The sequence below is a fragment of the Pristiophorus japonicus genome, chromosome 21, assembly GCF_044704955.1.
Source record: "Pristiophorus japonicus isolate sPriJap1 chromosome 21, sPriJap1.hap1, whole genome shotgun sequence".
In the NCBI taxonomy this organism is placed as follows: Eukaryota; Metazoa; Chordata; class Chondrichthyes; family Pristiophoridae; genus Pristiophorus; species Pristiophorus japonicus.
In genome coordinates this window covers 67,270,575-67,296,970 of record NC_091997.1, presented here as the reverse complement: position 1 = coordinate 67,296,970, position 26,396 = coordinate 67,270,575, and the positions used below count along the sequence as shown (strand labels likewise).

General features: G+C 50.5%; 1 protein-coding gene across 5 annotated transcripts in view; it reads right to left on the bottom strand.

The window, feature by feature from the left end:
• ttc23 (tetratricopeptide repeat domain 23) overlaps nt 1–26,396 on the bottom strand; it is a 64,386-nt gene that overhangs the window by 4,273 nt on the left and 33,717 nt on the right. For 3 of the 5 annotated variants that reach the window (XM_070864973.1, XM_070864976.1, XM_070864974.1), the window contains 4 exons: nt 24,652–24,757; nt 21,737–21,864; nt 10,316–10,465; nt 393–475 (listed from right to left, as the gene is read on the bottom strand). In XM_070864973.1, coding sequence (XP_070721074.1) covers nt 393–475; nt 10,316–10,465; nt 21,737–21,864; nt 24,652–24,757 — 467 coding nt within the window. Of the gene's footprint in view, nt 1–392; nt 476–2,947; nt 3,083–10,315; nt 10,466–21,736; nt 21,865–24,651; nt 24,758–26,396 lie in introns of those variants that run through there. The other 2 variants (XR_011588263.1, XM_070864975.1) reach the window with 2 other exon arrangements.

The window sequence follows — 26,396 nt, the reverse complement described above, 5'->3', positions numbered from 1 at the left end:
GTGAGCCGCCTTCTTGAACCGCTGCAGTCCGTGTGGTGAAGGTGCTGTTAGGGAGGGAGTTCCAGTAATGAATTGCTGATTGTGGGATCCTGCTGTGCGCAAATCGGCTGCCGCATTTCCTACATGACAACAGTGGTTACACTACAAAAGTATCTATTTGGCTGGAAAGCGCTTTGGGACATCCCGAGGTCGCGAAAGGCGCTATATAAATGCAAGTCATTTTTGTTTTCCTTTCAAGCAATCGGGAGAGCTATTAAAATTATAATTGGAACTATTACCGGCCCTGTGGCAGTGCAATAGTTAAAGAAGCAGTGCGGCAGCTCTCTAGAAAGTTCCCAACAGCTTTGGCCAACTCGGGTCATTGATCCGATGGCTATTGAGGCGTTACTTACTTGGATAAGAGTTTGATTGTTTGCTGGGTAGCTCTTGTCTTTTTGTGCTGCGAACCATACAGAAAGGTCTGAATTTCCAGGCACTGCCAAACAGAGAGATTAAAGTATTTAATTAGAAGTCTACATTCAGCTAATAACAGTTGCACTGGATCAGCACATTTTCTGCTCACAACTGGATGGCAAGTTGCTAATTTTAACAAAATTACGCGCAGACCTTTTTGTTTTCCAGTTTGTTTTTCTCTCCCTCGCCCCGAGGTGCTGACCCCTGCTGGGGTCAATCTCTACCGGCACCAGCATTGTCCCCGTACCCCGTCTAAAGCAGCTGGTCCTCCTTCCAGGGCCTCGCCCACACCTCTATCTCTCCAACCTCCTCCAGCCCTCCGAGATCTCTGCGCTCCTCCGAGTCTGGCCACTTGCACATTTCCCGTCTTCGCGCGAGAGTCTGGATCGTGAACGTTGAAGGGCCAGCCGACCGTGGAGAGTACCGCAGCAGAACACGATCCTACCCTTGCCCAATGGTCAAACCACCAAACCTTCCAGCAGCGAGGGCGGCCAGTGACTGGAAACCCTGGTTAATTTTAACCCTCCCGAGCCTGCTCAGGACCACCATAGCTACCCGACCGTTGCAGCTGCTGCTATCACTGAACAAAGGTGGCCGTATCATATGGGGTTTGAACATTTACCCACCGACCCAGCTACATGGAGAGACTGGAGAAGCTGGGGTTGTTCTCCCTGGAGCAGAGAAGGTTGAGAGGAGATTTGATAGAGCTGTTCAAAATCATGAGGGATCTAGACAGAGTAGAGAGAGAGAAACTGTTCCCATTGGCGGACAGGTCGAGAACCAGAAGACACAGATTTAAGGTGATTGTGAAGTTATCCACTTTGGGAGGAAAAACATAAGGACAAAGTATTATTTAAATGGTGATGGCTTGGGAAGTGTTGATGTACAGAGGGACCTGGGTGTCTGTGTACACCAGTCAGTGAAAGCAAACATGGTGCAGCAAGCAGTTAGGGGCAAATGGTATGTTGGTCTTCATTGCAAGAGGGTTTGAGTACAGGAGCAAGGATGTCTTACTACAGTTATACAGGGCCTTGGTGAGACCGCACCTGGAGTATTGTGTGCAGTTTTGGTCTCCTTACCTAAGAAAGGATATACTTGCCATAGAGAGAGTGCAGCGAAGGTTCACCAGACTGATGCCTGGGATGGCAGGACTGTCGTATGAGGAGAGATTGGGTTGACTAGGTCTGTATTCACTAGAGTATAGGAGAATGAGAGGGGATCTCATTGAAACGTATAAAATTCTGACGGGGTTGGGCAGACTGAATGCGGGGCGGATGTTTCCCCGGGCTGGGAAATCTAGAACAAGTTACGGATACGGGGTAGGAAATTTAGGACCGAGATGAGGAGAAATGTTTTCACTCGGAGGGTGGTGAACCTGTGGAATTCTCTACCACAGAAGGCTGTGGAGGCCAAGTCACTGAATATATTTAAGAGGGAGATAGATAGATTTCTAGACACAAAAGGCATCAAGGGGTATGGGGAGAAAGTGGGAATATGGTGTTGCGATAGAGGATCAGCCATGATCATATTGAATGGTGGTGCAGGCTCGAAGGGCCGAATGGCCTACTACTGCTCCTATTTTCTATGTTTCGATGATTGGCAGAAGAATCAAAGGCGACACGAGGAAGAACTCTTTTACGCAGAGAGTGGTTAGGATCTGGAATGCGCTGCCTGAGAGGGTGGTGGAGGCAGACTCAATCGTGGCTTTCAAATGGGAATTGGATAAGTACCTGAAGGAAACAGATTTTCCGGGCTACGGGGAAAGGGCGGGGGGAGTGGGACTGGCTGAGGTGCCCTTGCAGAGAGCCGGCACGGGCTCGACGGGCCGAATGGCCTCCTTCTGTGCTGTAACCGTTCTGTTATGCTAATGTGCAATTTCTGATGCAGACTATCGGGTGCTCCGATCCGTCATTGTCAACATCAACCAAGTTAGTGGCAGATAGTACAATGATACGCACTGTATGGGATGAGGCAAGAATGTAAATTAGTCTTTGCATTTTGCACAACTTTCCTACAATACTATTTATGACCCAGTGCCTTAGCTGGTTCTGCCACAATCTGGAAGCTTACACAGCAAATGTCAGCTCCATTAATCACTAGAATGGAGACAATGGTTTGAAATGGTACAGATTCCTTCACCATCCACACATTCCCATCAACTTAACCAGAGCATCTCTTTCATCGGACTTCCATTTAACCCTTTTGTAAGGGGATATAACTGAGCTTAAAAGTTGTTTGAGGGTGTATTGCTTCGTGGGTTCTTTGCTTAAGAATTCATAGCAACACATTGCTATTAAGAACTAGTTGGTTTATTAGCAAAAGTTTAACAATTGCACTACACATTACCAGTTCATCCACCAGGCTCACAACCACCTGCCCCATCGTGGATCCCCCAAACCCAACTGGCCGGGGTTTTATTGAATCTTGTGAACATCACGTGATTGGCTAAGCCACTCCTAACTCAACAGCTTCACCAACCTGTGAACATACTCACCGGTGTTCCGAGGGGAACTGGGTAATGCACTGGGTTTGATACTGGCCTTTCACCTCTATGACCCATGTGTAAGTCCAGCCCAGACTGATGGAATGAGAGTCTCCTCTAGCTGTGGTCTTGCTTAGGATTTCATTCCTAATTCAGGCAAAAATCCTTGATGCAGTACATGATTACTGGGTTGTAAACAAGATCTGTAAAACTCTAGGTCCTTCATGTAATGCATTAATATTGAGTAATGTCCTTCCAAAAAAAATCATTGATCGTGCTATCCAATTGCAATGAAGAAACTTGAGCGAAAAATCCAGGCTGACACTCCCAATGCAGTGCTGAGGGAGGGCTGCACTGTCGGAGGGGCAGTGCTGAGGGAGGGCTGCACTGTCGGAGGGGCAGTGCTGAGGGAGTGCTGCACTGTCGGAGGTGTGGTCTTTCAAATGGGACGTTAAACCGAGGCCCTGTCTGCCCTCTCAGTGTGGATGTAAAAGATCCCGTGGCTACTGTTTCGAAGAAGAGCAGGGGAGTTCTCCCCGATGTCCTGGGGCCAATATTTATCCCTCAACCAACATCACGAAAACAGATGATCTGGTCATTATCACATTGCTGTGTGTGGAAGCTTGCTGTGCGCAAATTGGCTGCCGTGTTTCCCACATTACAACAGTGACTACACTTCAAAGAGTACTTCATTGGCTGTAAGGCCCTTTGGGACTTCCCGAGTTTATGAAAGGTGCTATATAAATGCAAGTGTTTCATTCCCACACACAATGTGATAATGACCCAGATAATCTGTTTTAGTGATGTCGATCGAGGGATAAATATTGGCCCCAGGACACCGGGGAGAACTCCCCTGCTCTTCTTCGAAATAGTGCCATGGGATCTTTTACATCCACCTGAAGAGCAGACGGGGCCTCGGTTTAACTCCTCGTCCTCCCATCAAACAGACCATTTTAGGATTATGGTGCAATTATTGCAGAACACAATTGTAATTAAACTTTGCGTTTTCCATCTTTAGAACATGCTCGGGTTACGGAGAGGTAAATATTGCCCTGGCTGCAGCTGTTGTCTTGGGAGAGCAGCAAAATCGCAAACAGCCGAATAGTGTATCAGGTGTCGCAGTGTGTCTGTGGCCAGCTCATCTTCCATGGTACATACTAGTGCGGGGAAAAGGCCTACGATTTATTGCCTTGACGCTTGGAGGCCTCTGCTTGATACACGCAGCAATCACAGGCAGCGGGTGCCATTTGCGAACAGGTCACCGTCGTAATATTTCTTCACCGAAACAGGCACTCAAGAAAATCCCTTGGCAACAAGGCGGCGTTACAGAAGATTAAGGATCCCGTTCAAAAGCAATCCGAATGTGAACGCGTCAGTGTTAAGCGCATTGCAAAACGCTGAGGGGGGCACAGAGAGGGGGCTTTTTGGAGAGAAAGATAGCGGTGGATGGCATTCGGCCCACAGACGCCAAGTCAGAGGCTATCAGGAACGCGCCCAGGCCACAGAACCTCACGGAGCTGCGGTCGTTCCTGGGACTCCTCAACTATTTTGGTAACTTCCTACCGGGGTTAAGCACTCTCTTAGAGCCCCTACATGTGTTATTGTGCAAAGGTGAGAACTGGGTATGGGGAAAAAAAACAAGTCATTGCTTTTGAGAAAGCCAGAAACATTTTATGCTCCAACAAGCTGCTTGTATTGTATAACCCGTGTAAAAGACTTGTGCTAGCATGTGATGCGTTGTCGTACGGAGTCGGGTGTGTATTACAACAAGCTAATGTTGTGGGGAAGTTGCAACCTGTCGCCTATGCCTCCAGGAGCTTGTCTATGGCCGAGAGGGCCTACAGCATGTTTGAGAAAGAGGCATTAGCGTGTGTGTTCGGGGAAAAGAAAATGCATCAGTACCTGTTTGGCCTCAAATATGAGCTGGAAACCGATCACAAGCCCCTCATATCCCTGTTCGCTGAAAACAAAGGGATAAATACGAATGCCTCAGCCCGCACACAAAGGTGGGCACTCGCGCTATCAGCGAATAACTATACCATCCGCCACAGGCCAGGCACCGAGAACTGTGCGGATGCTCTCACTCGGCTACCATTGCCCACCACGGGGGTGGAAATGGCGCAGCCTGCAAACTTGTTGATGGTGGCGCAGACCGCAGACTTGTTGATGGTCATGGAAGCGTTTGAAAATGATAAATCACCTGTCACGGCCCGCCAGAATAGGACTTGGACCAGCCAAGATCCTCTGCTGTCCCTAGTAAAAAACTGTGTACTGCATGGAAGCTGGGCCAGCATCCCCGTTGAAATGAAAGATCCAATCAAGCCGTTCCAGCGGCGAAATGACGAGCTGTCCATTCAGGCAGACTGCCTGTTGTGGGGTAACCGCGTAGTGCTACCCAAAAAGGGCAGGAAGACGTTTATCTCGGATCTCCACAGCACACACCCGGGTATAGTAATGATGAAAGCGATAGCCAGATCCCATGTGTGGTGGCCCTGTATCGACTCTGACTTAGAGTCCTGTGTACAGCAATGCAGCGTGTGTGCTCAGTTGAGCAACGCGCCCAGAGAGGCACCACTAAGTTTGTGGTCCTGGCCCTCCAGACCATGGTCGAGGATCCATGTCGACTATGCGGGCCCGTTCCTCGGTAAAATATTCCTGGTGGTGGTGGTGGATGCTTTTTCAAAATGGATTGAATGTGAAATAATGTCGGGAAGCACCGCCACCGCCACCATTGAAAGCCTGAGGGCCATGTTTGCCACCCACGGCCTGCCTGACATACTGGTCAGTGACAACGGGCCATGTTTCACCAGTGCCGAATTTAAAGAATTCATGACCCGCAATGGGATCAAACATGTCACCTCGGCCCCGTTTAAACCAGCCTCCAATGGGCAGGCAGAGCGGGCAGTACAAACAATCAAACAGAGCCTTAAACGAGTCACAGAAGGCTTACTCCAAACCTGCCTGTCCCGAGTACTGCTCAGCTACCGCACGAGACTCCACTCGCTCACGGGGTGCCCCCGGCTGAACTACTCATGAAAAGGACACTTAAAACCAGACTCTCGCTGGTTCACCCCAACCTGCATGATCAGGAAGAGAGCAGGCGGCAGCAACAAAATGTAAACGATGGTCGTGCCACTGTGTCACGGGAAATTGATCTGAATGACCCTATGTATGTGCTAAACTATGGACATGGTCCCAAGTGGATCGCGGGCACGCTGATAGCTAAAGAAGGGAATAGGGTGTTTGTAGTCAAACTAGACAATGGACAAATTTGCAGAAAGCACCTGGACCAAACGAGGCTGTGATTCACAGACTGCCCTGAACAACCCACAGCAGACACCACCTTTTTCGAACCAACAACACACACCCAAAGGATCAACGACACCACGCCGGACCAGGAAATCGAACCCATCACGCCCATCAGCCCAGCAAGGCCAGGCTCACCCAGCAGCCCTGCAGGGCCAACAACATGCCAGCCCAGCGAGGGCACAGCCAACACACCAGAACAGACATTTGTACCGAGGCGGTCCACCAGGGAAAGAAAGGCTCCCGACCGCCTCACCTTGTAAATAGTTTTCACTTTGACTTTGTGTGTGTGGGGGCGGGTGAGGGGGGGGGGGGGAAGTGATGTTGTGTATCTGTAAAGCATGCACTCCCATGTTCCGCCACCAGGGAGCTCATCCCCTGAAATCCCAAGGGATCCCAGCATCCCTTGGGAGCACTGTATATAAAGCTGGCCCCTAAGGCCTGTTCCTCACTCTGGAGTGTCTTATTAAAGACTGAGGTCACTGTTACTTTAACCTCCCTGTGTGCAGCCTCCTCTGTGTTAGGAACACAATAAGAAGAAATTAGACAGGTGACCAAAAGCTTGGTCAAAGAGGTAGGTTTTAAGGAATGTCTTAAAGGAGGAAAGAGAGGCGGAGAGGTTTACGGAGGGAGTTCTAGAGCTTGAGGCCCAGGCAACAGAAGGCACGGCCACCGATGGTTGAGCGATTATAATCAGGGATGCTCAAGAGGGCAGAATTAGAGGAGCGCAGACATCTCGGGGGGGTTGTGGGGCTGGAGGAAATTACATAGATAGGGAGGGGCGAGGCCATGGAGTAATTTGAAAATAAGGATGAGAATTTTGAAATCGAGGTGCTGCTTAACTGGGAGCCAATGTAGGTCAGCGAGCACAGGGGGTGATGGGTGAGCGGGACTTGGTGCGAGTTAGGACACAGGGCAGCGAGCACAGGGGGTAATGGGTGAGCGGGACTCGGTGCGAGTTAGGATACGGGGCAGTGAGCACAGGGGGTGATGGGTGAGTGGGACTCGGTGTGAGTTAGGACACGGTGCACAGGGGGTGATGGATGAGCGGGACTTGGTGCGAGTTAGGACACGGGGCAGCGAGCACAGGGGGTGATGGGTGAGCGGGACTTGGTGCGAGTTAGGACACGGGGCAGCGAGCACAGGGGGTGATGGATGAGCGGGACTCGGTGCGAGTTAGGACACGGGGCAGCGAGCACAGGAGGTGATGGATGAGCGGGACTGGGTGCGAGTTAGGACACGGGTAGCCGAGTTTTGGATCACCTCTAGTTTACGTAAGGTAGAATGTGGGAGGCCGGCCAGGAGTGCATCGGAAAGTCCCAAAGAGGTTTGCATCCAATGAATAACCACAACTGCGGTTAAGTGATTGGGACAGGCTGGTACCAAAGGGATGTTCAACTCCCTTTCAGCAGTGCCACCAACATTTGAAAGAATTTAAGATACAAAAACAAGGAAAGGGCCACTGAACCCATCTCTCTAATCAGAGCTCAATGCAAAATATAGCCTCTTTTCAATTACTTTTCTGTAATAATTACAGATGAAATATGGCTTTGAAAACCTGTCTCTTCAAATAATCCCCTCAGTGATGTACAAACTGACCACTTGAGTAGGAAGATCACAGGAGGAAGAATTTGCATTTTTTTTTTAACTCGTTCCGGGATGTGGGTGTCGCTGGCAAGGCCGGCATTTATTGCCCATCCCTAATTGCCCCTTGAGAAGGTGGTGGTGAGCCGCCTTCTTGAACCGCTGCAGTCCGTGTGGTGAAGGTGCTCCCACAGTGCTGTTAGGTCCCGGCCTGTAAGACCGTCAGCAGGCCGGGGCCTTTGGAGGGAGCAGCGCGTGGTGACATACTACTGCAGGGAGCAGCGCGTGCTGCTGCAGGAGGGCGACGGCTGTGAAGCCAGGTCGCTGATCGCAGTGCGGGCAGGCACAGCAGGAGGGGCGAAGGAGCGGCGAGAGTTTGTAGAGGGAAGTGACCGGGGACCAGGAGGGGCGAGGGCCCAGGGGCAGCACGGGCCCAGCCCACACTGCGATATGTGTGCATGCTCGGTCTCCAGTTAGTCTTGGATAATCCTCGCCACTGGACCAAGACCTAGCTCTGTCAAGCCCGTGTGGTGGCTGGTGTTAAAAAAATCCACGCACAGGCATCTCCCACCCTTCAGGATGTAGTTCTGGATCTGGAATATTAGGTTCTTCATTGAAACACCGGTGAATTCATCCCTTTTTTGGAGTGGAAGCAAGTCATCCTCGTTTCGAGGGACTGGCTATGATGATGATAGGGAGGGAGTTCCAGGATTTTGACCCAGCGACGATGAAGGAACGGCCGATATATTTCCAAGTCGGGATGGTGTGTGACTGGGAGGGGAACGTGGAGGTGGTGGTGTTCCCATGCGCCTGCCGCCCTTGGCCTTCTGGGTGGTAGAGGTCGCGGGTTTGGGAGGTGCTGCCGAAGAAGCCTTGGCGAGTTGCTGCAGTGCATCTTGTAGATGGTGCACACTGCAGCCACGGTGTTGTTGATAGTTTTCGTTGAGGGAGAGCTCCTTGTTCTGCTTCGAGTAATACCACTGAATCCTTTACATCCGCGAACTGGCAGACGTGGCTTCTGTTTAACTGGACAACTAAAGTAAATCACCACCGACAGTGCAGCATTCCCTCAGCACTGCCCCTCTGACAGTGCAGCACTCTCTCAGTACTGCCCCTCCGACAGTGCAGCACTCTCTCAGTACTGCCCCTCCGACAGTGCAGCACTCCCTCAGTACTGCCCCTCCGACAGTGCGGCGCTCCCTCAGCACTGCCCCTCCGACAGTGCGGCACTCCCTCAGCACTGCCCCTCCGACAGTACGGTGCTCCCTCAGTAATGCCCCTCCGACAGTGCAGCACTCCCTCAGTACTGCCCCTCCGACAGTGCAGCACTCCCTCAGTACTGCCCCTCCGACAGCGCAGCACTCCTTCAGTACTGCCCCTCCGACAGTGCGGCGCTCCCTCAGCACTGTCCCTCCGACAGTGCAGCACTCCCTCAGCACTGCACTGGGAGTGTCAGCCTAGATTTTACGCTCAAGTCTCTGGAGTGGGACTTGAACCCCACAATCTTCTGACTCAGAACTGTCTTTCGGATGAGACATTAAACCGAGGCCCCATCTGCTCTCTCAGGTTGATGTAAAAGATCCCATGGCACTATTTTGAAGAAGAGCAGGGGAGTTATCCCCGGTGTCCTGGGCCAATATTTATCCCTCAATTAACATAAAAGAAACATGATCTGGGTCATTATCACATTGCTGTGTGTGGGAGCTTGCTGTGCGCAAATTGGCTGCCGCACTTCCCACATTACAACAGTGACTACACTCCAAAAGTGTTTCATTGACTGTAAAGCGCTTTGAGACGTCCGGTGACCGTGAAAGGCGCTTTATAAATGCAAGTCTTTCTTTCAGAGACGAGTGTGTTACCCATTGAGCCATGCTGACACTGCGTGTGTGCCATTTTTACTTCCTCCAATGTTGTAGTGGGTGTTCGATACGCAGGCGCTTGAAAGACACTTGCAAAATGTTGATTAACCAACACCATTACACAGCACCGTCTACATTTATTTCAAACCTCCCGCGTTGGAACACGGTTTCACTTTCCAGAGTAAAGGTGAATTACGAGCATCTTACGACCAGCCTCTCCGTCGGTGATGGAGCCAAAATGGGCGTCACCTTCAAGCTGATGTGACTAAAAACTAAATGTACTGAACGCGCAAATACAAAGCCCTTTTGTGAGCAGAAATACCAAGTTGAATGCTGGGCAGCTCACGGCAAACAAACAGTTACAATCAATTGTATGGGGACATTTATTGATTCCAATTTGTATACTTATTAGTCAGAAGCCGCCACATGTTTTACAAGTGCAACAAAGCAAAATTAATTGGCGTACTGGCTGTTCATCGACTAGTTGTGAAGACACTGTTCTGACTGATTGGCTTGAAGAATTGAACCAATTGTGTGAATACTGTGAGATGTATTTCCATGGTGCCCGTCAGCAAATTTATGAGCTGCCTAGGTCTCTCAGCCAATTACCCACCACACACACAGCACTCACTTTTCTGAACTTTTTGTAGGCTGCTTTCTGGTGTCCCTGTGCTAATTCGATTCCCCCAAACAGCCGGTATGTCTCTTCTGCCTCTCCGCTGTATTCTCCAAAGGTAGAAAGCTTGGCTGGGAGGGATTCCTGAAGCAGCCTCGAAGCAGCCTGCAGTGAAGGCAAGATGATCAAAGTTAACTTGAGTTTACACAAAAAACCCAAGTGCCACCTCTATTTAAAACTGATCCTGGTTTTCAAATCACTCCCTGACCCCGCCCGCTCCGTTACTGTAACCTCCTCCGCTCCTTATCACTATAACCTCCTCTGTCCCGTCACTGTAACCTCCTCCGTTCCCTGTTACTGTAACCTCCTCCGTTCCCTATTACTATGACCTCCTCCGTCCCGTCTCTGTAACCTCCTCCGTTCCCTGTTACTGTAACCTCCTCCGTTCCCTATCACTATAACCTCCTCCGTCCCGTCACTGTAACCTCCTCCGTTCCCTATCACTATAATCTCCTCCGTCCCGTCACTGTAACCTCCTCCGTTCCTTGTTACTGTAACCTCCTCCGTTCCCTATTACTATGACCTCCTCCGTCCCGTCTCTGTAACCTCCTCCGTTCCCTGTCACTATAACCTCCTCCGTCCCGTCTCTGTAACCTCCTCCGTTCCCTGTCACTATAACCTCCTCCGTCCCGTCTCTGTAACCTCCTCCGTTCCCTGTCTCTGTAACCTCCTCCGTTCCATATCACTGTAACCTCCTCCGTTCCCTGTCTCTGTAACCTCCTCCGTTCCATATCACTGTAACCTCCTCCGTTCCCTGTCACTGTAAGCTCCTCCGACCCCTGTCACTGTACCCTCCTCCGACCCCTGTCACTATAACCTCCTCCGTCCCGTCACTGTAACCTCCTCCGTTCCCTATCACTATAACCTCCTCCGTCCCGTCACTGTAACCTCCTCCGTTCCCTATCACTGTAACCTCCTCCGCTCCCTATCACTGTAACCTCCTCCGCTCCCTATCACTGTAACCTCCTCTGCTCCCTATCACTGTAACCTCCTCTGTTACCTAGGGGTATTCAACATTCAGGAAGGATAGAATAAAAGGAAAAGGCGGTGGGGTAGCATTGCTGGTTAAAGAGGAGATTAATGCAATAGTTAGGAAAGACATTAGCTTGGATGATGTGGAATCTATATGGGTAGAGCTGCAGAACACCAAAGGGCAAAAAACGTTAGTGGGAGTTGTGTACAGACCTCCAAACAGTAGTAGTGATATTGGGGAGGGCATCAAACAGGAAATTAGGGGTGCATGCAATAAAGGTGCAGCAGTTATAATGGGTGACTTTAATATGCACATAGATTGGGCTAGCCAAACTGGAAGCAATACGGTGGAGGAGGATTTCCTGGAGTGCATAAGGGATGGTTTTCTAGACCAATATGTCGAGGAACCAACTAGGGGGGAGGCCATCTTAGACTGGGTGTTGTGTAATGAGAGAGGACTAATTAGCAATCTCATTGTGCGAGGCCCCTTGGGGAAGAGTGACCATAATATGGTGGAATTCTGTATTAGGATGGAGAATGATACAGTTAATTCAGAGACCATGGTCCAGAACTTAAAGAAGGGTAACTTTGAAGGTATGAGGCGTGAGTTGGCTAGGATAGATTGGCGAATGATACTTAAGGGGTTGACTGTGGATGGGCAATGGCAGACATTTAGAGACCGCATGGATGAATTACAACAATTGTACATTCCTGTCTGGCGTAAAAATAAAAAAGGGAAGGTGACTCAACCGTGGCTATCTAGGGAAATCAGGGATAGTATTAAAGCCAAGGAAGTGGCATACAAATTGGCCAGAAATAGCAGCGAACCTGGGGACTGGGAGAAATTTAGAACCCAGCAGAGGAGGACAAAGGGTTTGATTAGGGCAGGGAAAATGGAGTACGAGAAGAAGCTTGCAGGGAACATTAAGGCGGATTGCAAAAGTTTCTATAGGTATGTAAAGAGAAAAAGGTTAGTAAAGACAAACGTAGGTCCCCTGCAGTCAGAATCAGGGGAAGTCATAACGGGGAACAAAGAAATGGCAGACCAATTGAACAAGTACTTTGGTTCAGTATTCACTAAGGAGGACACAAACAACCTTCCGGATATAAAAGGGGTCAGAGGGTCTAGTAGGGAGGAGGAACTGAGGGAAATCTTTATTAGTCGGGAAATTGTGTTGGGGAAATTGATGGGATTGAAGGCCGATAAATCCCCAGGGCCTGATGGACTGCATCCCAGAGTACTTAAGGAGGTGGCCTTGGAAATAGCGGATGCATTGACAGTCATTTTCCAACATTCCATTGATTCTGGATCAGTTCCTATCGAGTGGAGGGTAGCCAATGTAACCCCACTTTTTAAAAAAGGAGGGAGAGAGAAAACAGGGAATTATAGACCGGTCAGCCTGACCTCAGTAGTGGGTAAAATGATGGAATCAATTATTAAGGATGTCATAGCAGCGCATTTGGAAAATGGTGACATGATAGGTCCAAGTCAGCATGGATTTGTGAAGGGGAAATCATGTTTGACAAATCTTCTGGAATTTGTTGAGGATGTTTCCAGTAAAGTGGACAAAGGAAAACCAGTTGATGTGGTATATTTGGACTTTCAGAAGGCTTTCGACAAGGTCCCACACAAGAGATTAATGTGCAAAGTTAAAGCACATGGGATTGGGGGTAGTGTGCTGACATGGATTGAGAACTGGTTGTCAGACAGGAAGCAAAGAGTAGGAGTAAATGGGTACTTTTCAGAATGGTAGGCAGTGACTAGTGGGGTACCGCAAGGTTCTGTGCTGGGGCCCCAGCTGTTTACATTGTACATTAATGATTTAGACGAGGGGATTAAATGTAGTATCTCCAAATTTGCGGATGACACTAAGTTGGGTGGCAGTAAGTTGGGTGGCAGTGTGAGCTGCGAGGAGGATGCTATGAGGCTGCAGAGTGACTTGGATAGGTTAGGTGAGTGGGCAAATGCATGGCAGATGAAGTATAATGTGGATAAATGTGAGGTTATCCACTTTGGTGGTAAAAACAGAGAGACAGACTATTATCTGAATGGTAACAGATTAGGAAAAGGGGAGGTGCAACGAGACCTGGGTGTCATGGTACATCAGTCATTGAAGGTTGGCATGCAGGTACAGCAGGCGGTTAAGAAAGCAAATGGCATGTTGGCCTTCATAGCGAGGGGATTTGAGTACAGGGGCAGGGAGGTGTTGCTGCAGTTGTACAGGGCCTTGGTGAGGACACACCTGGAGTATTGTGTACAATTTTGGTCTCCTAACTTGAGGAAGGACATTCTTGCTATTGAGGGAGTGCAGCGAGGATTCACCAGACTGATTCCCGGGATGGTGGGACTGACCTATCAAGAAAGACTGGATCAACTGGGCTTGTATTCACTGGAGTTCAGAAGAATGAGAGGGGACCTCATAGAAACGATTAAAAACCTGACGGGTTTAGACAGGTTAGATGCAGGAAGAATGTTCGCAATGTTGGTGAAGTCCAGAACCAGGGGTCACAGTCGAAGGATAAGGGGTAAGCTATTTAGGACCGAGATGAGGAGGGACTTCTTCACCCAGAGAGTGGTGAACCTGTGGAATTCTCTGCCACAGAAAGTGGTTGGGGCCAATTCATTAAATATATTCAAAAGGGAGTTAGATGAAGTCCTTACTACTCGGGGGATCAAGGGGTATGGCGTGAAAGCAGGAAGGGGGTACTGAAGTTTCATGTTCAGCCATGAACTCATTGAATGGCGGTGCAGGCTAGAAGGGCTGAATGGCCTGCTCCTGCACCTATTTTCTATGTTTCTATGTTTCTCTGTCACTGTAACCTCCTCCGCTCCCTGTCACTGTAACCTCCTCCGCTCCCTGTCACTGTAACCTCCTCCGTTCCCTGTCACTGTAACCTCCTCCGTCCCCTGTCACTGTAACCTCCTCCGTTCCCTGTCACTGTAACCTCCTCCGCTCCCTGTCACTGTAACCTCCTCCGCTCCCTGTCACTGTAACCTCCTCCGCTCCTGTCACTGTAACCTCCTCCGTTCCCTGTCACTGTAACCTCCTCCGTTCCCTGTCACTGTAACCTCCTCTGCTCCCTGTCACTGTAACCTCCTCCGTTCCCTGTCACTGTAACCTCCTCCGTTCCCTGTCACTGTAACCTCCTCCACTCCCTGTCACTGTAACCTCCTCCGTTCCCCATCACTGTAACCTCCTCCGTTCCCTATCACTGTAACCTCCTCCGTTCCCTGTCACTGTAACCTCCTCCGTTTCCTATCACTGTAACCTCCTCCGTTCCCTGTTACTGTAACCTCCTCCGTTCCCTATCACACTAACCTTCTCCGTCCCGTCACTGTAACCTCCTCCGTTCCCTATCACTGTAACCTCCTCCGCTCCCTATCACTGTAACCTCCTCCGCTCCCTATCACTGTAACCTCCTCCGCTCCCTATCACTGTAACCTCCTCCGCTCCCTATCACTGTAACCTCCTCCGTTCCCTGTCACTGTAACCTCCTCCGACCCCTGGCACTGTACCCTCCTCCGCTCCTTATCACTGTAACCTCCTCCGTTCCCTGTCACTGTAACCTCCTCCGCTCCCTGTCAATGTAACCTCCTCCGCTCCCTGTCACTGTAACCTCCTCCGTTCCCCGTCACTGTAACCTCTTCCGTTTCCTATCACTGTAACCTCCTCCGTTCCCTGTTACTGTAACCTCCTCCGTTCCCTATCACTATAACCTTCTCCGTCCCGTCACTGTAACCTCCTCCGTTCCCTATCACTGTAACCTCCTCCGCTCCCTATCACTGTAACCTCCTCCGTTCCCTGTCACTGTAACCTCCTCCGACCCCTGGCACTGTACCCTCCTCCGCTCCTTATCACTATAACCTCCTCCGTCCCGTCACTGTAACCTCCTCCGTTCCCTGTTTCTGTAACCTCCTCCGTTCCCTATCACTGTAACCTCCTCCGTTCCCTATCACTGTAACCTCCTCTGTTCCCTGTCACTGTAACCTCCTCCGTTTCCTATCACTGTAACCTCCTCCGTTCCCTGTTACTGTAACCTCCTCCGTTCCCTATCACTATAACCTTCTCCGTCCCGTCACTGTAACCTCCTCCGTTCCCTATCACTGTAACCTCCTCCGCTCCCTATCACTGTAACCTCCTCCGCTCCCTATCACTGTAACCTCCTCCGCTCCCTATCACTGTAACCTCCTCCGCTCCCTGTCACTGTAACCTCCTCCGTTCCCTGTTTCTGTAACCTCCTCCGTTCCCTATCACTGTAACCTCCTCCGTTCCCTGTCACTGTAACCTCCTCCGCTCCCTGTCAATGTAACCTCCTCCGCTCCCTGTCACTGTAACCTCCTCCGTTCCCCGTCACTGTAACCTCCTCCGTTCCCTGTCACTGTAACCTCCTCCGTTCCCTGTCACTGTAACCTCCTCCGACCCCTGGCACTGTACCCTCCTCCGCTCCTTATCACTATAACCTTCTCCGTCCCGTCACTGTAACCTCCTCCGTTCCCTGTTTCTGTAACCTCCTCCGTTCCCTATCACTTTAACCTCCTCCGTTCCCTATCACTGTAACCTCCTCCGTTCCCTATCACTGTAACCTCCTCCGTTCCCTGTCACTGTAACCTCCTCCGCTCCCTGTCAATGTAACCTCCTCCGCTCCCTGTCACTGTAACCTCCTCCGTTCCCCGTCACTGTAACCTCCTCCGTTCCCTGTCACTGTAACCTCCTCCGCTCCCTGTCACTGTAACCTCCTCCGCTCCCTGTCACTGTAACCTCCTCCGCTCCCTATCACTGTAACCTCCTCCACTCCCTGTCACTGTAACCTCCTCCGCTCCCTGTCACTGTAACCTCCTCCGTTCCCTGTCACTATAACCTCCTCCGTTCCCTGTCACTGTAACCTCCTCCGTTCCATCACTGTAACCTCCTCTGTTCCCTGTCACTGTAACCTCCTCCGCTCCCTATCACTGTAACCTCCTCCGACCCCTGTCACTGTAACCTCCTCTGTTCCCTGTCACTGTAACCTCCTCCGTTCCCTGTCACTGTAACCTCCTCCGTTCCCTGTCACTGTAACCTCCTCCGTTCCCTGTCACTGTAACCTCCTCCGACCCCTGTCACTGTAACCTCCTCCGTTCCCTGTCACTGTAACCTCCTCCGTTCCCTATCACTGTAACCTCCTCCGTTCCCTGTCACTGTAACCTCCTCCGCTCCCTGTCACTGTAACCTCCTCCGTTCCCTATCACTGTAACCTCCTCCGTTCCCTGTCACTGTAACCTCCTCCGTTCCCTGTCACTGTAACCTCCTCCGTTCCCCATCACTGTAACCTCCTCCGTTCCCTATCACTGTAACCTCCTCCGTTTCCTATCACTGTAACCTTCTCCGTTCCCTGTTACTGTAACCTCCTCCGTTCCCTATCACTATAACCTTCTCCGTCCCGTCACTGTAACCTCCTCCGTTCCCTATCACTGTAACCTCCTCCGTTCCCTATCACTGTAACCTCCTCCGTTTTCTATCACTGTAACCTCCTCCGTTCCCTGTTACTGTAACCTCCTCCGTTCCCTATTACTGTAACCTCTTCCGCTCCCTGTTACTGTAACCTCCTCCGTTCCCGATCACTATAACCTTCTCCGTCCCGTCACTGTAACCTCCTCCGTTCCCTGTCACTGTAACCTCCTCCGTTCCCTGTCACTGTAACCTCCTCCGTTCCCCATCACTGTAACCTCCTCCGTTCCCTATCACTGTAACCTCCTCCGTTCCCTATCACTGTAACCTCCTCCGTTTTCTATCACTGTAACCTCCTCCGTTCCCTATTACTGTAACCTCCTCCGCTCCCTGTTACTGTAACCTCCTCCGTTCCCGATCACTGTAACCTCCTCCGCTCCCTATCACTGTAACCTCCTCCGCTCCCTATCACTGTAACCTCCTCCGTTCCCTGTCACTGTAACCTCCCCCGTTCCCTGTCACTGTAACCTCCTCCGACCCCTGGCACTGTACCCTCCTCCGCTCCTTATCACTATAACCTCCTCCGTCTCGTCACTGTAACCTCCTCCGTTCCCTATCACTTTAACCTCCTCCGTTCCCTATCACTGTAACCTCCTCCGTTCCCTATCACTGTAACCTCCTCCGCTCCCTATCACTGTAACCTCCTCCGTTCCCTGTCACTGTAACCTCCTCTGTTCCCTGTCACTGTAACCTCCTCCGTTCCCTGTCACTGTAACCTCCTCCGTTCCCTGTCACTGTAACCTCCTCCGTTCCCTGTCACTGTAACCTCCTCCGACCCCTGTCACTGTAACCTCCTCCGTTCCCTGTCACTGTAACCTCCTCCGTTCCCTATCACTGTAACCTCCTCCGTTCCCTATCACTGTAACCTCCTCCGCTCCCTGTCACTGTAACCTCCTCCGTTCCCTATCACTGTAACCTCCTCCGTTCCCTGTCACTGTAACCTCCTCCGTTCCCTGTCACTGTAACCTCCTCCGTTCCCCATCACTGTAACCTCCTCCGTTCCCTATCACTGTAACCTCCTCCGTTTCCTATCACTGTAACCTCCTCCGTTCCCTGTTACTGTAACCTCCTCCGTTCCCTATCACTATAACCTTCTCCGTCCCGTCACTGTAACCTCCTCCGTTCCCTATCACTGTAACCTCCTCCGTTCCCTATCACTGTAACCTCCTCCGTTTTCTATCACTGTAACCTCCTCCGTTCCCTGTTACTGTAACCTCCTCCGTTCCCTATCACTGTAACCTCCTCCGCTCCCTGTTACTGTAACCTCCTCCGTTCCCGATCACTATAACCTTCTCCGTCCTGTCACTGTAACCTCCTCCGTTTCCTATCACTGTAACCTCCTCCGTTCCCTATCACTGTAACCTCCTCCGTCCCGTCACTGTAACCTCCTCCGTTTCCTATCACTATAACCTCCTCCGTTCCCTGTCACTGTAACCTCCTCCGTTCCCTATCACTGTAACCTCCTCCGCTCCCTATCACTGTAACCTCCTCCGCTCCCTATCACTGTAACCTCCTCCGCTCCCTATCACTGTAACCTCCTCCGTTCCCTGTCACTGTAACCTCCTCCGTTCCCTGTCACTGTAACCTCCTCCGACCCCTGGCACTGTACCCTCCTCCGCTCCTTATCACTATAACCTCCTCCGTCCCGTCACTGTAACCTCCTCCGTTCCCTATCACTTTAACCTCCTCCGTTCCCTATCACTGTAACCTCCTCCGTTCCCTATCACTGTAACCTCCTCCGTTCCCTGTCACTGTAACCTCCTCCGTTCCCCATCACTGTAACCTCCTCCGACCCCTGTCACTGTAACCTCCTCTGTTCCCTGTCACTGTAACCTCCTCCGACCCCTGTCACTGTAACCTCCTCCGTTCCCTGTCACTGTAACCTCCTCCGTTCCCTGTCACTGTAACCTCCTCCGTTCCCTGTCACTGTAACCTCCTCCGTTCCCTGTCACTGTAACCTCCTCCGTTCCCTGTCACTGTAACCTCCTCCGCTCCCTGTCACTGTAACCTCCTCCGACCCCTATCACTGTAACCTCCTCCGACCCCTATCACTGTAACCTTCTCCGTTCCCGTTCACTGTAACCTCCTCCGTTCCCTATCACTGTAACCTCCTCCGTTCCCTGTCACTGTAACCTCCTCCGTTCCCTGTCACTGTAACCTCCTCCGTTCCCTGTCACTGTAACCTCCTCCGTTCCCTGTCACTGTAACCTCCTCCGCTCCCTGTCACTGTAACCTCCTCCGTTCCCTATCACTGTAACCTCCTCCGTTCCCTGTCACTGTAACCTCCTCCGCTCCCTGTCACTGTAACCTCCTCCATTCCCTATCACTGTAACCTCCTCCGTTCCCTGTCACTGTAACCTCCTCCGCTCCCTATCACTGTAACCTCCTCCGTTCCCTATCACTGTAACCTCCTCCGACCCCTGTCACTGTAACCTCCTCCGACCCCTGTCACTGTAACCTCCTGCGCTCCCTATGACTGTAACCTGAATTAACATGTGAATTAGGAGCATGAGTAGGCCATTCGGCCCCTCGAGTCTGCTCCACCATTCAATGAGATCGTGGCTGATCTAATCTTGGCCTCAACTCGACTTTCCTGCCTGCTCCCTAAAACCCGTGACTCCCCTGTTCATGTTCAGGTCAGGGCATAAACAGGATGCAAATCTCGTGTCTGATATCGACTGGCAATGCACAGAGTTACACTGCTGCCCTCTCAGCCTTCAGGACGTGGGTTTAAATAATAGCGCTTTACGTTTACTGACTCATTCTTTTCCAGTTTAGAGAGAGCAGCCTCTCCGGGTTGCCCTTCCTTTTGCTGTTGGAAGCCAATCTGCGTAGGCTTGCTTAGCTCCGCTGCGTAAAACATTCCTGGCTGAAACTGCTGGAAATTCAGCCGCCGCTCTGTTGTGACGTTAATCTGGGCGGGGCAGTAAATTTTGCGGCGGAAAATGGTTTGCGTCTCCAGCCGCAAAACTCACCGTCTGGGCCCCGAGTGTGGGGCGGAGCCCTAGGGGAGGCATTACACATCTCTCTCGGGGCGCTAGGCCAGCTGAGCAACTGAGAATCCCGCGCTGAACAGCCGGCCTCGGAGCGCTGTAAGAGAAGCTTCTGTGGAAAAGAAAAATCTGAAAACAACCCACCAGAAACATTCCCAATACTTATCTGACGCCATATCAACATTAATCGCAAAAAAAAAACCGATCACACTTACCTCAAGGTCGCGATTCCTTCCCTCACTGCAGCCGCTACAGCTCGGACTGCCCGCTTTCCCAGGCGGTCCCACTAGGGGGCATTGCGGGGCGCTACGGATCTGGTGTGAGCCAAATTTTGAGCCGGTGTCGCAACCAGGGGCATTGTACGCCGGCTCGCCTCTCCCAGGCGGTAATGCTCCACGACACCGCCCCCCCCCAGCAAACCCGGCACCCGATGTCCCGGCGCCCGCCCGCCCGGAAATGCTTTCCGCCGCCGTTACCCCTACTGCGGGCGCAAAAACAGAGGCGGTAACGGACCGAGAATCCAGCCCCTACACTTTGGACATTAGTTCACCAAAGTCTGCCGTTGTTTCCAGTGCAGAGTGCAGACGACAGAGGGAGAGTTGTATGTCTCAGATGACTTGTGTCTGTGTGGTGTAGAACATAAGAACATAAGAAATAGGAGCAGGAGTCGGCCATACGGCCCCTCGAGCCTGCTCCTCCATTTAATAAGATCATGGTTGATCCGATCAGGCTGCCCGCTCCCCATTACCCCTTATCCCCTGATCGTTTAAGAAACTGTCTATTTCTGTCTTAAATTTATTCAATGTCCCAGCTTCCACAGCTCTCTGAGGCAGTGAATTCCACAGATCCACAACCCTCACAAGAAATTTCTTCTCATCTCTGTTAAATGGACGGCCCCTTATTTTAAGATCGTGCCCCCTAGTTCCAGTCTCCCCTGTCAGCATCCACCTTGTCAAGCCCCCTCCGCAAATGTAACGCCCCTATTTAAAAAAGGAGGCAGACAAAAAGCAGTTAGTCTAACATCTGTGGTTGGGAAAATGTTGGGAGTCCATTATTAAAGAAGCAGTAGCAAGACATTTGGAAAAACAAAATTGGGTCAGGCAGAGTCAGCATGGATTTATGAAGGGGAAGTCATGTTTGACAAATTTGCTGGAGTTCTTTGAGGATGTAACAAACAGGGTGGATAAAGTGGATGTGGTGTATTTGGACTTCCAGAAGGCATTTGACAAGGTGCCACATAAAAGATTACTGCACAAGATAAAAGTTCACGGGGTGAACTTTTAAACTGTAATTTAAAAGTGCATGACCTCACACTTTCCAACATTATACACCATCTGCCAAATTTTTGCCCACTCACTTAGCCTGTATGTCCTTTTGCAGGATTTTTATGTCCTCTTCACACATTGCTTTTCCTCCCATCTTTGTATCATCAGCAAACTTGGCTATGTGACATTCAGTCTCTTCTTCCAAGTCGTTAATATAGATTGTAAATAGTTGGGGTCCCAGCACTGATCCCTGCGGCACCCCACTGGTTACTGGTTGCCAACCAGAGAATGAATCATTTATCCCGACTCTCTGTTCTCTGTTAGTTAGCTAATCCTCTATCCATGCTAATATATTACCCCCAACCCTGTAAACTTTTATCTTGTGCCTTAAAAAAATCCTTGCCCGAGTACTTATGCAGGGGTCAGGAGAAGAAATGGGCGGGCTAATCATAGAGAATGACATTGAATCTACAGCACAGAAACAGGCCATTCGGCCCAACTGGTCCGTGCCGGTGTTTATGCTCCACACCCTAATTCGGAGTAGATTGTACCTGGTCTGTGACAGCAGCAAGTCTAAGGGACCAAACAACTTTCTCTCACTCCCGGCTTTCCTACACTCAAAAAAAGTCAACTGGAATTTAACAGAATATTTACCCTTACCGGATAATCTTTCGTCAGGATCAGGAATCGACAGTAATCGTCCAGGACCGAGAGGGATGAAGCATGTTCGGGTCCCATCGCTGCCTGATGACATTGCAGACTCTGTTTGTAGTATCTCTCTGCTATCTCTAAAGGAAAGTCCAGACACATTTCACAATTAACAGAGATGCCAAAAATATTAATAAATGTCAAAATATTGTCAAGTATAAAGCCACGAAAAACAATTTGTTTTCTGTTCTGAACACGGAGCATGAAATTACAAATTGCAATTATACAGCACCTTTAATGTAAGGAAAGACTTGCATTTATATAGCGCCTTTCACGCCCACCGGACGTCCCAAAGCACTTTACAGCCAATGAAGTACTTTTGAAGTGTAGTTACTGTATTAATGGATGAAACGCGGCAGCCAATTTGCGCACAACAAGCTCCCACAAACAGCAATGTGACAATGACCGGATATTCTGTTTTAGTGATGTTGATTGAGAGAAAAATATTGGCCCCAGGACACCGGGGAGAACGCCCCTGCTCTTCTTCAAAATAGTGCCATGGGATCTTATGTCCACCTGAGAGGGCAGACGGGGCCTCAGTTTAACGTCCCATCCGAAAGACGGCACCTCCGACAGTGCGGCACTCCCCCAGTACTGCCCCTCCGACAGTGCTGCGCTCCCTCAGTACTGCCCCTCCGACAGTACGGCACTCCCTCAGCACTGCCCCTCTGACAGTGCAGCGCTCCTCCAGTACTGCCCCTCCGACAGTGCAGCGCGCCCTCCACTACTGCCCCTCCGACAGTGCAACGCTCCCTCAGTACTGCCCCTCCGACAGTGCAGCGCTCCCTCAGTACTGCCCCTCCAACAGTGCGGCGCTCCCTCAGTACTGCCACTCCGACAGTGCAGCGCTCCCTCAGTACTGCACTGCGAGTGTCAGCCTAGATTTATGTGCTCCAGTCTCTGGAGTGGGGCTTAAGCCCACAACCTTCTGACCCAGAGACAAGTGTGCTACCCACTGAGCCACGGCTGATGGTCAGAGAAGGGGGAGAGAGGGGAAGGAAAGGCACTGAGCAGGAGTTGGGGGAAGAGTTTGGGAAGGTAACTGAAGACGTGGTCGCAGAGGCAGGTTTGAAAGAGGCTTCTGAATGTGGGAGGGAGGGATGTAGCAAAGCTGATGTGGCAGCGATGGCCGAGGGTTCGGACACTGGGTGAGCAGAGGAAGGGGTGATGCTGTGAGTGGGTACTGTCTACTTCCTGTCGTATCATTTGTTAATTTACACTTCACTACTGAAAGAGAAACCACAGTGAATGGAGTTCATTATATTGTGAACTAATGCATGTTAGTGTTAAGAGAACTGTAAAAGTACCTTCACATAAGAATTAGGAGCAGGAGTCGGCCATTCGGCCCCTCGAGCCTGCTCCACCATTCAATGAGATCACGGCTGATCTTCGACCTCGACTCTACTTTCCTGCACTATCCTCATATCCCTCGATTCCCTTAATATCCAAAAATCTATCGATCTCTGCCTTGAATATACACAACGACTGAGCCTCCACAGCCCTCTGGGGCAGAGAATTCCAAAGATTCACCACCCTCCGAGTGAAGAAATTCCTCCTCATCTCAGTCCTAAATGGCCGAGCCCTTATCCTGAGACTGTGACCCCTGGACTCCCCAGCCCGGGGGAAACACCCTCCCTGCATCTACCCTGTCAAGCTCTGTAAGAATGTTGTATGTTTCAATGAGATCACCTCTCATTCTTCTAAACTCTGGAGAATATTGGCCCAGTCTACTCAATCTCTCCTCATAGGGCAATCCCCCCATCCCAGGAATCAGTCTGGTGCAGTACTTCTAGTGGTAGCCTGGTACTGCCATCGACAGCACACATGACAGCGTGAGCTCTGCACCATGGCTTGGGCCCCAAGGTCGGATACAACAACTTGTATTTATATAGCACATTTAACATAGTAAAATGTCCCATGGTGCTTCACACGAGCCTAATCAGACACAAAAAATATTTAACAGTGAGCCAAAGGAGACATTAGGACAGGTGATCAAAAGTTTGGTCAAAAGGAAGGTTTTAATGAAGAGAGGGAGAGAGGAGCAGAGGTTTAGGGAGGGAATTCCAGAGCTTGGGGCCCAGGCAGCTGAAGGCATGGCCACCAATGGTGGAGTGAAGGAATCACAGAGGTTTACAGCACGGAAGGAGGCCATTCGGCCCATCGTGTCCGCGCCGGCCAACAAGAGGCTATCCAGGTTAATCCCACTTTCCAGTTCTAGGTCCGCAGCCCTGTAGGTTACGGCACTTCAAGTGCACATCCTAGTATTTTTTAAATGTGGTTTCTATATTCAAAAAGGAGTTAGATGAAGTCCTTACTACTAGGGGAATCAAGGGGTATGTTGAGAAAGCAGGAATGGGGTATTGAAGTTGCATGTTCAGCCATGAACTCATTGAATGGCGGTGCAGGCTAGAAGGGCCGAATAGCCTACTCCTGCACCTATTTTCTATGTTTCTGCCTCTACCACTCTTTCAGGCAGTCGGGGATTCACAAGGAGCCAAAATTGGAGGAGCGCAGAGATCTCAGAGGGTTGTGAGGCTGGAGAAGGTTACGGAGATAGGGAGGGAGAAAGACCGCGGAGGGGTTTGGAACAGCAGAATTTTAAAATCGGGGCTTTCAGGGACCGGGAACCAATGTCGGTCAGCGAGCACATGGATGGGTGAACGGGACTTGGTGCGACTTAGGACACGGGGCGGCAGAGTTTTCGATAAGCTCATGTTTCAGAAAGGGTGGAGGATGGGAGGCTGGTCAGGAGTGTGCTGGAATATTGTGCTTTGGGCAGGAGAGTGGTGGCGCAGTGAGACAGGGGGAGTGCAGTGTTTGGAGTCTGCGATCTCTGGTGTTGTCGGGAGTGCCTTTATAAGACTTACCGTGATGCTCAGCCCTGCCAGCTGAAGTGTGAGCCTCAGCGAGAGCGAGGGTTATTTGGCCCTCCTCCTCTCCGGAGGGAGTGTGAGTCAGCACTATGGAATGAGCCTAGAATACAAACAAGGGTCTCAGGTTTATAGCACAAGCGGGAGGCTGGAGCTGCCAACTTCTTAATGTAACACTGCAGGGCAGGAAACAGAAACAGAGCATATTAAGACCCAGGAAAAATCCTACATTGTACGTCCTAATACAAGGCCCTAAAAACGCAGCGATACCCCGTGAAGCACCAAGTCTGTCTATTTATATCAAGGACAAGGTTTATAAATGAAAATAAACGGTATTAAATCTGAAAATATTAAACTAATACCCAAGAAGATGTTAGCCTTTACATAGAAACATAGAAAATAGGTGCAGGAGTAGGCCATTCGGCCCTTCGAGCCTGCACCGCCATTCAATGAGTTCATGGCTGAACATGCAACTTCAGTACCCCATTCCTGCTTTCTCGCCATACCCCTTGATCCCCCTAGTAGTAAGGACTACATCTAACTCCTTTTTAAATATATTTAGTGAATTGTACTTACAATGAAGACTACAGAAAACCGTGCATCAAATTAAACTGGGCTGCCCAGGTAAATACATTGGTTTGTTTATTTTTATTTGTTCCTGGGATGTGGGCGTCGCTGGCAAGGCTGGCATTTATTGCCCATCCCTAATTGCCCCTCGAGAAGGTGGTGGTGGTGAGCCGCCTTCTTGAACCGCTGCAGTCCGTGTGGTGAAGGTGCTCCCACAGTGCTGTTAGGGAGGGAGTTCCAGGATTGTGACCCAGCCACGATGAAGGAACGGCCGATATATTTCCTCGAGAGCTTTGAGCGAGGGGGGAAGCAGGTTCAGCATTAAGATGTACAATGTTTGCTCAACCCTCGCTCCCTCTCACAAAAGGTGCTAACTCAGGCTGGAGTGCGGATCTACTGTGGGCACTGGTTGTCTGTCGGAACCTTGCCACTGTGCCCCTTGCTCAGGGCGAGTTTCAGCAGGGGCTATTAAGCCACATGGGGCATCACAGCCGTGTCCAATCTCCGTCCTTGCACTCTCTCGACAGTAAGTGAATTTCACTCAGCGTGTGTGATGTGGCTATGCCTCTGGGGATCGGCAGGTTCTGAAGTCCCATCTAGTGGCAGCTGCAGGCGTGACCGATAGCTACATAATCGGAAAATCCCACCAGGTGCCACTTGGGAGAGAATGCTGATGCCTATATCAGGAAGGCACACCTGGCAACCTATTGTCAACGCCGAGCCTGCATGTTCGATGCAATTTCCCTTTCCCCTCCCTCTCCTGAAGGCACCGACCCTTGCTGGGGACAATTTCATGCATACTGTGGAAATGTATTTTTATCTAAGCTGATACCACACGGTATTTTTGTGCCCTTTTTAAATATATAACAAAATGGAGTCCTGGTCCTTCCAGAAATTTCTGCATAAAGCAGTCGGCTTGTATAAACAGCTAAACCTGGCTTGAAAGGGCTGATAGCCATCAGACTGCTAGGAGACAAGTCCTGCTGAGACAAGTACCCCCCATGGTGCTCTCCTATTGTCTATACGACACCAGTTCCACTCCACCCCACCCTTTTCGAAGTACTCAAACCACCAGCCATTATCTCTTGTAGAGACCTCATCCATTTGATAACTGACCAGGAAACTGGACAATCCTGACACAATGCAAGGCAGGTAATAGCTCATTACCACACTCT